General features: G+C 36.8%; 2 protein-coding genes across 2 annotated transcripts; both read left to right on the top strand.

Annotated features, from left to right (window-relative positions):
* The first annotated feature begins 1,457 nt into the window (after positions 1-1,457).
* On the top strand, positions 1,458-6,157 carry LOC141432165 (uncharacterized). Its single transcript, XM_074093634.1, has 5 exons — positions 1,458-1,598; positions 2,453-2,557; positions 3,472-3,767; positions 4,586-4,713; positions 5,845-6,157. Exons 1-5 carry the CDS (start codon positions 1,554-1,556, stop codon positions 5,901-5,903), a joined length of 633 nt encoding a protein of 210 aa, XP_073949735.1. The 5' UTR covers positions 1,458-1,553; the 3' UTR covers positions 5,904-6,157.
* Positions 6,158-6,973: 816 nt separating this feature from the next.
* Positions 6,974-13,955, top strand: LOC141431634 (WW domain-containing oxidoreductase-like). Its single transcript, XM_074092811.1, is given in 8 exon segments — positions 6,974-7,369; positions 7,682-7,821; positions 7,824-7,918; positions 8,552-8,820; positions 9,386-9,565; positions 11,234-11,348; positions 12,613-12,753; positions 13,633-13,955. Coding segments are annotated over 8 exon segments (1,260 nt in total). The 5' UTR covers positions 6,974-7,280; the 3' UTR covers positions 13,864-13,955.
* Positions 13,956-16,693: the final 2,738 nt, after the last annotated feature.

The raw sequence follows: 16,693 nt of genomic DNA on the forward strand, positions 1-16,693 counted from the left end.
TCAAGTGGTCGCTAATCGCCTCTAACTTATTAAGGAGTTAATAAATGACCACAGAGCATATCTAGTTACGTATGATATACTTAAAGTTCTAAGTACATTATAGAAATAAATTAACCCTTAACACCCCTTAATGAGGTACAGGTGATTTAGTGACCACATGAATTGATTTGGAAATTCAACTTTATCGTTTTAGTAATCAGTTACAATGTTCATTTGCAATGTAATTATTAAGATTGTTTTTTTGGAATCTTTTTGTATTTTTTATTTCAATTCCAAATTTTTACTTTTACGGTCATCCCGTAAAACCTAAATTGAAAATACAAACTGAAATATAAATGCACAGAAAAATAAGACCATCACTGGGAATCGAACCCAGGTCCTCGGTAATCCGTACCGCGTGCTATACCGCTACACCACTGATGGTCAACGGTATCGACACGAATTTCCCTATGCACCTCATATCTCAGCTTGTTTGTTTCTTACTTAGTCACTTAAGCAGTGACGCTAGCGACATCTATACCGTAGCCCTCATCGAGAAACTTTTTTTTTCGGCACTCCATTGGAACTAACCGCTCACCCGGACAAGAGATAGGTATCGTTACTAAGCAATCAAATTAAGATTGGTTTTTTGGAATCTTTTTGTATTTTTTATTTCAATTCCAAATTTTTACTTTTACGGTCATCCCGTAAAACCTAAATTGAAAATACAAACTGAAATATAAATGCACAAATGTAATTATTGAAAATACTACTAGCTTTAAAAATATCCTTTGACAGGTATGTATTCAAAAGCTGCTTTTGATTCTGTGGTAGTATGCTTCAATAAATAGGGCCTTGAAGACGCCAATATTTGGCTGTAACTGTCACATGAAAGAAATTTGAAAAAATTACTGTACTTCCCCTAGTTACACATAAAGTGTGGATGCTTTTTTTTTTCAGTCTAAATCCATAGTGTTGAATGTAGTTTATTCTGAAAGTGTGATTATGTCGTATTTCAACGTTGTATTGTAACTGAGTAGTGTTAGTACTAAAATTACTCTGCTAATGATTTTCAGTGCTAGCATGGGGCATCATCCCGCTGGACTTGAGAGCAGACTTCGGAGAGTACAATTTCCGTTCCTGGCGACTCCTAGTCATCGTCTACTCCTGCTTCTTCTTGGTTGCTGCCTTCCTCATGTCGTTCGGCCCCGAGAGCCCGAAGTACTTGGTCTCTCAGGGTCGGCATGAAGAGGCGCTTCTTGTTCTGGAGACCATGTACGTGGGAAATAAAAGAAAGTCAAGAGACGACTTCCCGGTAAGAGATTTTGTTTTTTGTTGTATACTAGATTTTGATCTGGGTGAGGTACCACCAACTACATACGTAGTAGTAGCTACATACGTAGGAAAAGCTTTTTTCTGGGATATTTTATGTCCTAAAAAACTAGGTCACATCATGAATAAACATTTCAGATCAAAGTGCTGAAAGTGCCTGCTGAAACAGAGAGAGAGAAAATCAGCTTCTTCACCAAACTAAAAGTGCAATCGGTGCCTTTAATGAAACCGCCTTATCTTAAATGGATGGCTCTCAACGGTTTCCTACTGTTCGGCGTATTTGCTACGTAAGTACATTACGTACTATCAATGCAACGAGAAAGAAATATTATTATTCTGATTACTACCAAATCATCGACATAAAGAAATAAAAGCGGGGCATCAAACGGCTAAATCCTGAAAAGCTTGCTCGTTGCAGTGGCAATGGGCAGGTCATAAAGCACGGAGAACAGATGGTTGTTGGGGCTGAAAATGTCTCGAATGGAGACCGGTATTGGCAAGATTGCTGAGTTGGCTTGGCACGTCAAATTTAATTTCAAATTTCAAATAATTCATTCAGTAAATAGGCCGCAATGGGCAATTTTACACGTCATTTTTTAAACTACCAGCGCTTTCGGAAATACCATCATTGCCAAGAAGAATGCGCCGCAAGAAACTTGGCAGAAAGTGATTTTTTCAAAATAAAATAATTACAAATATAACTCTTAAAGTATACGGTATACAATTAAAGTAAAAATTATAAAAAATAAATAACAATAATACAGGGATGTATGGGGTCCCTTACTTACAAAACTAAACACTAACTATATCTACGTTCAGTAGAAGTGTACAATGCTTCCACCGTCATAAATAAAAAATAAAAAAATAAAAATTCTGAAAATATACATCTCAGGTCAAGTAACCATTAAGCTTTTGGATTCGAAGGCAAGCTCACGTCTGCCGCCTCCAAAGTAAGCTCACACGCACTCATGTTATGCTTTGAAAGCAGAGCGGTACCGAGGCCACGGTATTGCTTCCGTTCCCATAAGCTCTATGGGACAACTTTCGTCTCAAACAACTAATTTCCTTTAAGCAAAATGAAGCAACATTTGATTTTCTGCTGACCTGGAATCGTTGATATTGAATTTTCTATCCATTTCAGTTTAAACGGGCTGTACATGTGGGTTCCAGATCTCCTCAACAGAGTCCTAAGTGGCGGCGGCAACGGCATCACCGCGTGCCAAGTCATTGCTCAAAGCTCAACGAGGTATCATTTTCATTGATGATTTTTCTATTACGATCTGTCTTTCCATTAGGTTCAATTCAGACCGATCGCCACGCGGCACCGTTGCACACTTCATTAAAAAAATACATCAACAACGCGTCGCGTCGTTTCGTGTCGTGTTTAGGCGTGGATTGAATCTAATTCCCGTGAGAGCGTCTGCAACAGTAGCTAGTTCTGATGGTTTTTTTTTTTATTATGATAGGAACGCAACGAACACGCGGGTGATCTGATGAGAAATTAAATGATCACGAAATTTCTGATAATGGTCATGACACTTGAGCTGGAGGCTTGTTATGAGAGCTTTTTCGTTTCGGGTAGACGGCTTTTTTAAGGGATAGGCTATTTGAAACATACTTTTTATTCCCTATAGATTTTGTATGATGATTATATTGAACTTGGACGTGACTCATTTACTCCAATTGACTTCAGCCTGTTTATTTATTCCAGACCTACTATAAACAAAATCTTAACTTTATTATTAGGGTTCCGTACCAAAATACTACGTCAAAGAGCTCTATCTCGAGCACCGTTATTTAAGAACAAATAATAAAAATACCTAGTACTAAAATTGGACGATTTTCCGCCGAGTTGTGTCAAATATGCTATTGCAGGAACCATTGTAGCATCAACAACTTACAGTACGATTAATTCGAGTTAACACTTGACAGATGGGCGTGCCTTCAGTCAATTTTCAACTTTGACTTCATACAAATAAAGCCATTTTTAGATTATGTAAAAACTATTTTACTTGTATGACCTCAAAGTTGAAAATTGACTGAAGGCACGCCCATCTGTCAAGTGTTAACTCCAAGTAATCGTACTGTACGTCTTGTGATGTTGTGATTGGCATTACTTTTCTGCGTGTACATTAATAACATCTGTTTTCTCCTTTTCAGACATCAGTAACGGGCGTATGCGACGATTCGATAGATGTACTTACTTTCTTCGTTAATTCCATAGCCAGCATTTCATGCGCCATTATTGCCTTAGTGGCCAGCGGTACTCTAAAACTAATTGGCAAGAAAGCGCTTTTAATGCTAGTCTATTTTATTTTAGGCGCTTTCTGTATTGCTATCAACTATATTAAGACCAGTATGGTGTTCGCGGTTTTGCTGTCTGCGCTACAGATCGTGGCCGTTGCAATTGGACCCATCAATGCTTATGCTGTGGAGATATTCCCGACACACTTAAGGTAAGGAATTTCAAAAAGCCTCAAAGCTTTTGGTGTTCATAATAATATGCGCCTACTGTGTCAATCATGTGTGAATATTCCCTTGCGTCTTGCCTTAACAATATGTACTCTGCCCGGATGGATAGTATACAGTACATACATACATGGATGGTACAGTCGAGGAAACTGAATCACGTACCAGGGTGGAACCTTGGCATTACTAATTTAAAGAAAAAAGAAAAGAAATTGATTTCTTTGGCAAATGTCTTTGTGCTGCTTATGTCAACAATGGTTCCACCCAGATACGCGTTTCAGTTTCCTTGACTGTACCTACTTCCTATTTTTTCCATAGCCTCCGGTTGCCCAAGTAAAATTAGGTATTTTTTTATAAACTTGAAACTTTTGTCACTTCTTAAAGAGTGCGATGTCACATTACAATAAGTCGAGTTCTATTCTATACCTAAAAAAAATACATTGGATGGCAGGAGAATAATAGATTTTTTACACTAATTTGAACTTATTTAACGCTTTCTAAAGTAATGCTTGTAGGTATGCTGACAGCTAAATATTTTATTAAATGATATTGTAACGGATCACTCACGTCTTAAACCGAGTTTAGCTCGACATGTTACTTTAACTCGGTTTAAGACGTGAGTGATCCGTTACAATATCATTTAATATGAGTGAGTCTCACGGTAGTTTCATGTTCAAAAAGCTAAACGTTTTATTTGAACGGCTTTTCATCTGACGATCAAAAAGCTCTTGTGCGAATTGGGCCTAAATTTATCTCGTGGAAACGCGGTCGCCGAAGATACTACGTTATGTCTATTTGTCTGCAGGGGCATGGCAGTGAGCCTGGCACTGATGCTGGGCCGTCTCGGCTCCGTGCTCGGCACCAACGTCGCAGGGCTTCTCATCAACGCCTCTTGCGAAACCACATTCTACCTGTTTGGAGGGCTGCTCTTACGTAAGTGTGGGAGACACTGTTCAGTCGCTTGTCATATTGACATTTATTTTACCGGTTCATCATCCCAGCCTATATGCGTCCCATTGCTAAGCACAGGCCTCCTCTCAGAACAAGAGGGCTTGGGCCATAGTTCACGCGGGCCCAGTGCGGATTAGGAACTTCACACGCACCGTTGAATTAACGCATTTTACCGGTTGATTCAGCGTAAACTTTGCCAACAAACAAGCGGCGAAACTAGCAGTAGCGACTAGTGATGTACAGTCACCAGCACCAATATCTGACACAACAAAACGTGCGTAACTAATACGACTCTACTTCTAAGGCCGGTAGGACGTGCCTAATATGCAGATGCAGATGATTGTACGCTACGGTAGATTATAAAGATATGCATACACTTTTTTACCTTCAAAGCATTGAAGTTTTTTTGGCTTCACTGAAAATAAAGGATATAACCTATTATGGCTACTTGAAGTTAAGATTTACTAATTAGGAACCAAAATTATGCTAATATTGCAAACAATATTTTGTAAGACATCACCTAGCTTTTAGCTACTAGTAGGCCTTAGTTTTGTAGTCACTCAATTTAACATACATACAAGTAACATTTTTTTTTTGTTACTGTTAGCAAATCTTTTTTTCAGTGTTGGTATTGGCCTTAACTCAAAAAGTGTATGTCATTTTGTGGTCGACTTTACTAGAACTATACCTAAGTAGTGGGGCGCAGCCAAGCCACAAACGAAGTTTTATGTTTAAAAAATTGTTACTTCCTTATTTTTGGAAAAACAAGAATGTTCCATAACACATCAACGAATAGGTAGAGCAATTTTCATTAGACAAATACATTTTGCCAATTTCTTTGTTCACGTACCGTGAAAGTGTGATTACGTGAACTACGATTAGGTACCTAAGTATCCTTGTGATGATGACTCGTACTCGTATTGAGTTGATATTTTTTACGTAAGTAGTTGTAAATAAAGTCACAAGAATCATCCTAAACTTACTACTCTATTATAACAAACAAACCATTACAAAGAAGGCTCTAGTTTAATTTAACATCTAGAAACTATCTGACAAACATTGGTTTGGAGACCTATAAGAGCAGTTAGGCAGTTATTTTTTCTTTTGTTTCAGTTTGCGGCCTCATGGCGATCCTGTTACCCAAAGCGAAAAGCAAATTATGTTGCTTTTAGTTAGAACAGTAATCTCACATTTCATGTCAATAGCCAAGCTTTCACGACAAACACATACTACACTCTTTCTGCTCTATGTGTTTTCAGTGGTATCTTTCACCTGCACACGAACCTCGCATTAGTAAACTACCTAGTTCTATGTAGAAACAAATTGTTCAATTGCTATAATACTATTATGTTCATTTTTATACTAAGTCAAATCTTTATCCAAATTATTTAGGCCGTAGCAAGCATTTTTAACGTCGAAAAATCTACTGCCGGTTAAAGGTAACATTTGTAAACAATGAACTATTATAATATTTTTAGCTTTTAAAAATGTTAGTAATATTTTTATTGTTGTTAATAAATGTTGAATAAGCACATACATATTTTATTTTATTTCTTTAGAAAATTGACACCGTTTTATGCACGCCTGACTAAATCAAATTTACATTGTGGATCTAAACTTATTCGTATCATACCTACTCATGATGATCACGCACTATACCATGTCTTACATTATTTTATTATTACCATATTTTAAAATACGTAAGCACGAGTACGCGAACGTATAAGGTGATCATTAATCCGGTTATATAAGGAGATTCACTTCGGAATTAGAGATAAGCTGGAAACTCGTATACCTACAGCTATAGTATAGAATCTATGCTATAGATGTACTCTATGATCATTGCACAGGGCGAGAGCCGGAGGTGGCATTGCTCCTCGCTTTTATTTTATTGATTTAATTTATAAATTAAACTAGTGTAATTTACTAATAGTTGATCTTATTTTATTTATTTTTTGCCTGTGTGTCTGTCTGTCTGTACGTCCGTCCGTCCGCGGCTTTGCTCAGCTGTAAAGGGTTTATTACATACACGACTAAATTTATGATCCTAAATGATTTAGACTCCTAATTTAGGAAAATGTAAAATGTAAAAAAGGAAAATTGCCTTTATTGCTTTTCGGATAGAATGGGTACGGTGATTCCTATACATTACAATACTCTTTGCGCCTCACGCTACACTAGCGCCTCTAGTGGCGAATTCATACGCGATAGCCCTCATTGACATTGACATAAGATTGACACGTAGTATCTCTTATTATGACATATACATCACAGAGTACTTTATTATAATATAGGGGAAGTACATACATATACATATTCCATTTTCTTCGTGTTTTTACTGTGTTTGTTTTATTAATAGCAGAATCACTAAAAAAGCTTGAGGAGCCGCCTTTTCCTAAATTTAAAGTGAATTGTATTTTGTATTTTTAAGCCATTTTGTTTTCATGTAAATATGTTACGCCGAAAGCAAATATCTGCTCTAATAAATCAGTGAATAATCATCTATATCATATATAGTATATCTAATTGGACTTTATATCTCTGTTATTATGCATAATTTGGATTCAGATAGTGAAGATGAGCTACCTCCAGGGTGGGAGGAGAAGTCCACTGAAGATGGGAATGTCTATTTTGTCAAGTAAGTTTAGAAACTAACAACAGTTAAACAGTCTTTATGTATCAAACCATACAACTGACTTTGACCGTTAGGGTGGTAAAGAACTCTTTTGACCAACTATACAATTATTATAAGTTCAAACTACCTATAATAATATTCCTAAAATTTTAAGGGCTTATGTAGTCACAACCATCTATAATAACATTGAACTTACAGCAATATTTGATTAATAAAGATGTTTAAATGTTATACCAGTGTTATTTTGGTGTATAAGATTGTTTTGGGACTTCTTTCTTGGTTTTTCGTATGATTTTGACTATATTAACATTTCAGTACCTGCACAACAAAGACTCAATGGACTCACCCTCGCACAGGATGTAAAAAAGTTATCCCAAAAGATCTACCATTTGGCTGGACTAAGCATATTGACGAACATGGGAAGACCCTGTATGTCCAGCAAGAAACAGGGAACAAACTTATGTGGACCCAAGGCTGGCATTCGCTAAAGAGGAGAAAAAACATGTGTATGATTTCCGACAAAGGTTTGATGGAGCTTCTACAGCATTTCAAGTAAGCACCAAGTTAACAGCATATTTTAAAACTAATTTTACCTGACTGCTAACCTTCCCCTTACTACAAATAAATTTTATGTATCCAAATGGAGTAGGTATATATAATTAAATCTTAGAAAAAATTACCCTCTGCTTGAGCGTTGGTGCTAAGCGTTAAAACAAAAGACGGTCGCATTGCCAGCCAGCGGCCTGCAAGGTTGCATGAAATCTCTTTGCAGGCCGCTAGAGTGACCGCGCGCAGGCTGCCGAGTCACAGCGCCTGCAGCGCAATACTTCTCAACCTATTATTTGTAACACAACGTTAATATTTCATGTCATGTTTGAGAAAAGTTACATTGTAGTTTTTAAGTATTGTATTTGTAATAATTTATTTAATAAAAAAAATTTTTTTGCCTTTCTGTTAAGTTTCTTGCGGCGCATTCTTCTTGGCAATAATGGTCTTTCCGAAAGTGCTGGTAGTTTAAAAAATGAGGTGTAAAAGCGGTGAATAAGCGGTATGAGGTGTAATTGCGGTCTATTTACTGAATAAATGATTTTAATTTTGTTTTTTTTTGTTACTGGTCCACTTATGATAATTTGGCTATTGAAATGTACTGCATTACATACTAATAACATTTAAAATATTTTTCAGGTTCTACACGGTGTAGACTTATCAGGGAAGTATGCGCTGATCACTGGCTGCAACACTGGCATTGGGTATGAAACGGCTAAGTCTCTGGCAAGGCATGGGTGTAAGATACTGATGGCCAATCGTAACATGGAGGCCACACAAGCTGCTATAGAAAGTATTGTAAGAGAAACAAATGCTATGGAGGAGAATTTAAAAGCTATTCAGCTGGATTTGGCTTCATTACAAAGCGTTAAAAAGTGCGCGTTAGCTGTGAAGACCTTGTTCTCAGAGTGAGTATGATACGTCGAAAAATTGTCCCCCAAAAAGATAGACGGATGACCTTTGCTTAGGCCAGTTTCACGGTGGATGCAGGCTGCTTCTAACCGGATCAACTGGAGGTTTATCCAACAGTGGATGTCCTACAGCTGATATGATGATGATGAATGAATTGATGATGGTCATTTTAAACTGTACTTTGAGATGAGTTGGTTATTATTATTTCCAGTATTTGCTAGACTTTATCTGGCTGAAATTTCGGGATTTTAGTATAGTAGTACTCGTAAATGGTCGTAGGAATTTCCAAAAATTACTTTGTAGTTTTCATTGACGTCACGTAAAAGCACCTGTTGCAAATTTCATGCCTCTTATCCTAGCGGTTGAAATTTCAGGATTTTATTCCGATCTGGGAATATTGGGATAAAATGTAACCTATATTAAAAATAGTAAATTTCATCTAAACACTTCCAGCCATTTTTGCGTGAAGAAGAAATAAATAAATAAATTACTTTGTGGTTTTCATTGACGTTAACGGATTGCTGTCTTACTATAATAACAAAAACTTTTTTTACTTTACAGCCACTTAGACATGCTGATACTAAACGCAGGAGTGTTTGGCGTGCCCTATATAGAAACAGAAGATAACTATGAAACTACATTCCAAATAAACCATCTTAGCCACATGTACTTCGCCATATTGTTGGAACCTTTGCTCAAGAAGGGTTCTAGAGTTGTATTTTTATCTTCAGAATCCCATAGGTGAGTTGAGACTCTTGCTACCACGGAAGAATAAAAACAATGGGAAGTGCTATGTAGGTGCAGCGTGCGTGCCACGAGTAAGCGGAGGTACGTTTACTCTATGCCAGTCGTGTTCAACATTGCGTAGAGTAGTTCACGTATAGTAGTTTCGCGACATTCCTTGTTTGTTTTACAGTAATTATGCTGTATTGCTCAATTCTGGAATGTAAAAATGATAGCAGGAAAAAAACTTTCTAATGGAGGATTACCTACGTCATCGAGTAAGCGTACCGCCCCGCTTACTTGTGGCACGCACGCTGCACTTACATAGCACTTCCACTTGTTCTTATTCTTCCGTGGTTGCTACACTAGGTTTTTTATTCCCGAACTCAAATAAGGTTAATAGCTGTGTATTGCTTCATTTTAAAATTGTTGTATCGTTTTGACTTTTAAAAGAACGTGCCGGGAATCTTCTATATTAATAATTTCGTCAAGGTACGGTAGACTCGAACTGCACATCAAATTGAAGAGCGTTTAGTCATCCGAGTCGACAACTTGCAGTAAAATTCGGATTATCGAGTATTAAATTAAATTGAATCAATTAGTATATAATGGCGTTGCGAATAACATGTCAAAGACATACATCAAAGTTTAGTGTTCATCACGTGTCACAGGTTGCATTTCGTTTTTTCCATTGTGACCTTTAAGGGCCCCACACACGGTACGATTCGATTTTCATCAGATCGATCGTACAGACGATCGTACCGTATAATTTAGGTCTAATTTCTTTGATTATGAGACAATAGTTACAATAAGATTTAGGAGAAATATCTACGGTGCAATACGATACGTAGGTTAAGCCGTTAAATTGTTTGGATAATAATTAAGTGGGAATATATCAGATTTTTCGATAAGTAACTACGACAGTCTTTACTGGCAAAAAATTCAAACATATATGAGTCGCTCTGACGATAAGGCCGCCTATTGCTTACCTAGAAACTCTATGTATATACTTGTTTTCGTATGTTTACTGTATTGGTGTGCAATAAAGAGTTATGTATGTATTGTATTGTATGAGTTACATTTTACCTGAGCGAAGCCGGGTTGTCTAGTATTATTTGATTATTTAGCAAAATTTAACTCAATTCGGAAAGAAGGATTTGTGACTTATGAAATGAATCTTATGATAATCACAATAGATGGCACCACGCGCCACTTGGGGTATGCAAGCGATTAATGTTCGGGTGTGTTGGTTGAGGAGATGTGATACAGACAGTTATATTCAGTATTCATTTATGGGAAAAAACATAAAACATAAGACTTATTAATACTAGTACTTACAGAAATTATGCACCCTGGTAGGGTATGAAATTATAATCTAATTCTATTATATTATTATATTATATCTAGTAGCATACTCGACGCGTATAACTATGAGATACGGGTTCGAATTCCGTCCAGCAGACCCAAAAACTTTTCGCTTTTTTCCAGTGTCAAGAGTGAACAGACAGAGTTATTTTTGCTTTTATAATATTAGTAAAGCTGGCCAACATTTATTCTTTTCCTATTTTCGACACTATGTAGAACCTCTCGTCTTCCACTTTACTGACACAGCAGTAATAAAATAGGCATGTGACCCTTACTCGTAATCAGGTTTTTTTACAGATATACCAAATTTTTATTTTTCAGGTTTGCAAATTTAAAAAATACTTTTCTGCAGCAAAATTTATCAATGAACAAGGATCAATACAGTGCCATGATGGCTTACAATAACTCCAAACTGTTTAACGTGATAACTGCGAAGGCAAGTATACCTACATAGTTTTATAGGTTTTGCAGTTTATGCTCATTAACAAAATATGGATTTATTATTTATTTAAAACTGAGTGGTGCTAGATCTCTATCTCACCTGATGGTAAGTGCAGATGAGGCTGAGGAGCTCACTGGTTCTCTTACCGCCTATTCACCTTGAATAGCCTCAAGGCATGACTTGCCGCCAAAAAAAAATCATTTTAATTTTTCGTTGATATGCAAACCCTATTTCAGTAAAATTAAAGAGTTAACTACGCAGAATGTTTATGTCTATTTTTATCTAATATCCGCGAAACGACAAAGAGTCTTTAATTATGTAGGCATTGCAAACAACGTTTGATAAATGATAATTTCACAAACTATTCATTTCACTTCCTTTTCACAACCACTTCATATCACAAAATGATCAATTGATAAATATACTTTTAACAAACTTGTCACTTTAAAAACACACCATATGATAAATCGTCACTTAAAAAATGTCCATTACCCAAACAATTCATTTTACAAAACATTAATTTATAAAAAATAAAAAATGATCATTTGACAAACTAGTTACAAAACATGTTTAAATTGGTAGCATTTGGTTCTCGTTGCTCATTTTTGTTTCGCATTCCTTAAGGTCGCAGTTCTAACCTAACCAACTTTACTGGCAGAAGTTAGTTTTTCTTAGGGTCTCAGTTCTAACCTAATCTATTTCTTAACCAAGTTAACCTGGGCTACCGGCACCTCTAATTATTCCTTTAAAGTGTTTACAAATGATGCATTTTATTAAACGTTTTTGCCAAACTTTGATTTGAAACACGTGGTTTTGCCAAATGAAGATAATAAATGAATAGTTGGCCAAAGAATGATTTGTTATATTGATGGTTTGTCAAATAAAGAGTTTGTGAAATGATCAATTTGCGAAATGTGGTGTTATAAAACGATTAATTTGTGTCTTGTGAACGAAAGTTTACGAAACGTTGTTTGTTAAACGAATATTTGTTGAAAAGTTTGTTGCCATCTGTTAAATAATCTATGCTAACTTCGATTGTGTAACATGACAGTTAACCAGGGCTGACAATATTTGTCGCTTTAATAATTTATGATATTTTTACGCATTATTTTGTAACACATTTTAAGATGAAGCGAAGTGCTTTGTGTCTATGACCAGAATATTAGCAATAAGGGTGGAGTCGCTCCCCACGCGTGGTCGAGCGTATTTTAAGAATAAATTAGACATACTTTTATATCATATCTCAAATAATTTACAGATTCTCAGCGAAGAATGGAAAAGTAAAGGCATATGTGTCAACTCATTGCACCCTGGAAACATGGTGTACACAAATTTGAGCAAGTCGTGGTGGCTGTACAGACTCGCTTTTCTGTTTGTGCGTCCGTTTACTAAATCTTGGGTAAGAAAATCGCTAATATTTATATTAATCATTATTTTCAGTAAAAATATTAATTTCATTATCAAGCTAAGACTCTCATACAGACCTAGGGGCGATTTTTAGCTTTCCGTGCACGAAGGGTCCAAATGAAGGCCAATTGCTGACACGTGTCCGTGTGTCTGCTTGTTCGTCGTCTGTTATGCAGATTTTACAGCCAATTGGTTAGAGTAGTCTTAGATAATTTAGGACAGTAAAGAATAAGCATCTTGTTGACCCAAAGCCATACACATCGTCTTTTTTTTAATGGGTTCCTATACTTACCCCATGGAGTGGGGTATCTTTGTTTAGAGCTCATTGAGTAGATCCAGAAACACTTACCTACTCTATTTCTTCTAAAAAAAAAGTTTGTAACTCTACTATCAAGCTTACCCAACCATTTTAGACGACCAGATGGCCTAGTGGTTAGAACCTGACTACGAAGCTTGAGGTCCCGGGTTCGATTCCCGTGTCGGGGCAGATATTTGTATGAAAAATACGAATGTTTGTTCTCGGGTCTTGGGTGTTTAATATGTATTTAAGTATGTATCTATCTGTATAATTATATTTATCCGTTGCTCAGTACCCATAACACAAGCTTTGCTAAGCTTACTTTGGGACTAGGTTAATTGGTGTGAATTGTCCCGTGATATTTATTTATATTTATTTATTTATTATCTGCGCAAATATTCTGTGATAACTTTAATGCTGTGTTTCTCTTGAACCAATAGAAAAGCTTCATTTGCCTATCTCGCTCCGCTCAGCTGTTCCTAGTAGAGCTGCGCTGAGCGAGCGTAGGTAAATAAAACGTGTAAATCTCTGGTAGCAACGCAGCCTTAAGCACCTAATGCTATTCTCTTCCAGCAACAAGCGGCAGCAACGACAGTGTATGTTGCAACAGCAGCTGAACTGGAAGGCGTGACTGGCTTGTATTTCAACAACTGCTTCTACTGCGAAGAATCTGCCCTGTGCAGAGACAAGGAAATCGCCAACGAAGTGTTTGCCATGTCACTGAAGATGATAGAACAGCGAGTCGGCCCCGATAATATCCAAAAATATTTGGAAAAATATAACGTTAAGCAAGTTAAATTGTGATAAATAGTGCTGTTTAGGGTTCCGTACCGAAAGGGTAAAAACGGGACCCTGTTACTAAGACTCCGTCCGTCTGTCACCAAGCTGTGTCTATCTGAACTGTGATAGCTAGACAGTTGAAATTTCACAGATTATGTCTATCTGTTGCCGTTATAGCAACAAATATTAAAAACAAAATAAAATAAATATTTAAGGGGGGCTCCCATACAACAAACGTAATTTTTTGCCGTTTTTTGCTCGATAATAATAACGGCAACAGGTAAACGCTTGAAATATTCATAGAACATTTAGTCGTATATTCACTTTAAAAATATATATGTTGTTAAATTATTATAAAATAAATATTTAAGGCGGGCTCCCATACAACAACGTGTTATTTTTGCTAATGTCTAAATGTTGTATAGATAATGAACCCTTCGTGCGCGAGTCCGACTCGCACTTGGCCGGTTTTATATAATAATCATTGTAAAATCATGTATATTTTAATAAATTATGTACAGATGTAGTGAATAATGTTTTGCCATTGTATTTTGTCGGATAAGTTCGTATTTATCTTGTTTTCTCAACTAGCTTCAGTAAGCTCGTGCCATCGTATTTTGTCGGATAAGTTCGTATTTATCTTGTTTTCTCAACTAGCTTCAGTAAGCTCGTGCCATCGTATTTTGTCGGATAAGTTCGTATTTGTCTTGCTTTCTCAACTAGCTTCAGTAAGCTCGTGCATCGTATTTTGTCGGATAAGTTCGTATTTGTCTTGCTTTCTCAACTAGCTTCAGTAAGCTCGTGCCATCGTATTTTGTCGGATAAGTTCGTATTTATCTTGTTTTCTCAACTAGCTTCAGTAAGCTCGTGCCATCGTATTTTGTCGGATAAGTTCGTATTTATCTTGTTTTCTCAACTAGCTTCAGTAAGCTCGTGCATCGTATTTTGTCGGATAAGTTCGTATTTATCTTGTTTTCTCAACTAGCTTCAGTAAGCTCGTGCCATCGTATTTTGTCGGATAAGTTCGTATTTATCTTGTTTTCTCAACTAGCTTCAGTAAGCTCGTGCCATCGTATTTTGTCGAATAAGTTCGTATTTATGTTGCTTTCTCAACTAGCTTCAGTAAGCTCGTGCCATCGTATTTTGTCGGATAAGTTCGTATTTGTCTTGCTTTCTCAACTAGCTTCAGTAAGCTCGTGCCATCGTATTTTGTCGGATAAGTTCGTATTTATGTTGCTTTCTCAACTAGCTTCAGTAAGCTCGTGCCGTCGTATTTTGTCGGATAAGTTCGTATTTATGTTGCTTTCTCAACTAGCTTCAGTAAGCTCGTGCCATCGTATTTTGTCGAATAAGTTCGTATTTATGTTGCTTTCTCAACTAGCTTCAGTAAGCTCGTGCCATCGTATTTTGTCGGATAAGTTCGTATTTGTCTTGCTTTCTCAACTAGCTTCAGTAAGCTCGTGCCATCGTATTTTGTCGGATAAGTTCGTATTTGTCTTGCTTTCTCAACTAGCTTCAGTAAGCTCGTGCCATCGTATTTTGTCGGATAAGTTCGTATTTATCTTGTTTCTCAACTAGCTTCAGTAAGCTCGTGCCATCGTATTTTGTCGAATAAGTTCGTATTTATGTTGCTTTCTCAACTAGCTTCAGTAAGCTCGTGCCATCGTATTTTGTCGGATAAGTTCGTATTTGTCTTGCTTTCTCAACTAGCTTCAGTAAGCTCGTGCCATCGTATTTTGTCGGATAAGTTCGTATTTGTCTTGCTTTCTCAACTAGCTTCAGTAAGCTCGTGCCATCGTATTTTGTCGGATAAGTTCGTATTTATCTTGTTTTCTCAACTAGCTTCAGTAAGCTCGTGCCATCGTATTTTGTCGAATAAGTTCGTATTTATGTTGCTTTCTCGAATAAGTATGGTGAATCGTGCCCTTGTAGATAAAATTGATCCCCAGTGTTAAACTCGGAAATACTAAACAAAAATACTGCCAAAGTGATCTTAACACTCTAAATATCTTGTGCGAATGTTATCTCGTAATAGGACATAGAATAAGTGAACTATTAGCTCCACTAAATACGCGAGTGACATTGATCAGCAGTAAATAAAAATTAAACTACCCTATATTCAGTGAGAAAAAGTTAACATCAATTAACTGAGGAAGAACTGTCAATCACAATGTCTGCTGACAGTAGTGGTGTTGCCATAAATAAACAATGAAATCTCCCAATAATTCTAATTACCCCGGAATAACAAGCCGGGCTCAACCAACTAGTCAAAAATCAAACATAGCATCACCAAAGAACTTGGTTCAACAATTGTTCCATCCGAGCCTGTTTGTTAATTCAAAACCAAAACGGCTAACCGATGAGAACTCATCGGCATCGCAAGCTAACCCCCAGCCTAAAGAGTCTGTTGCTGATGCGGAAGACGGCCATATGATAATGAATCAGCCAATTGACAAGGCAAAAGATTCTGGTCCCCCACCATGGCAAAAAGTGCCTATCTCAAGAAGTCACAAACGGAAAAAAAATCTCCAATTCGCCACCCCCTGAGGGTATCCCAACCTCAAACAGTTTTGACGGATTGGAGATGGTCTCGGGTGAAACACAAGATGATCAAACAGAGATCAAAATATCAAGAAAGCCTCCTATAATCAAATTGTATGGAATTGAGGATATACAGAAGCTGACTGAATTACTAGAAACCAAAGCTGAAAAAACTCAGTTCTCGTACAAGATAGTAAATAAAAACCTAGCGATCATAAGAAGCTCTAATGTTGAAGTTTACAAATCTATAATGGACCTTATCAGAGAAAATGGGCTGATCGGCAATACATTCAATATGAAAGATCAAAGATGC

The sequence above is a fragment of the Choristoneura fumiferana genome, chromosome 10 (genome assembly GCF_025370935.1).
Source record: "Choristoneura fumiferana chromosome 10, NRCan_CFum_1, whole genome shotgun sequence".
Classification (NCBI taxonomy): domain Eukaryota; kingdom Metazoa; phylum Arthropoda; class Insecta; order Lepidoptera; family Tortricidae; genus Choristoneura; species Choristoneura fumiferana.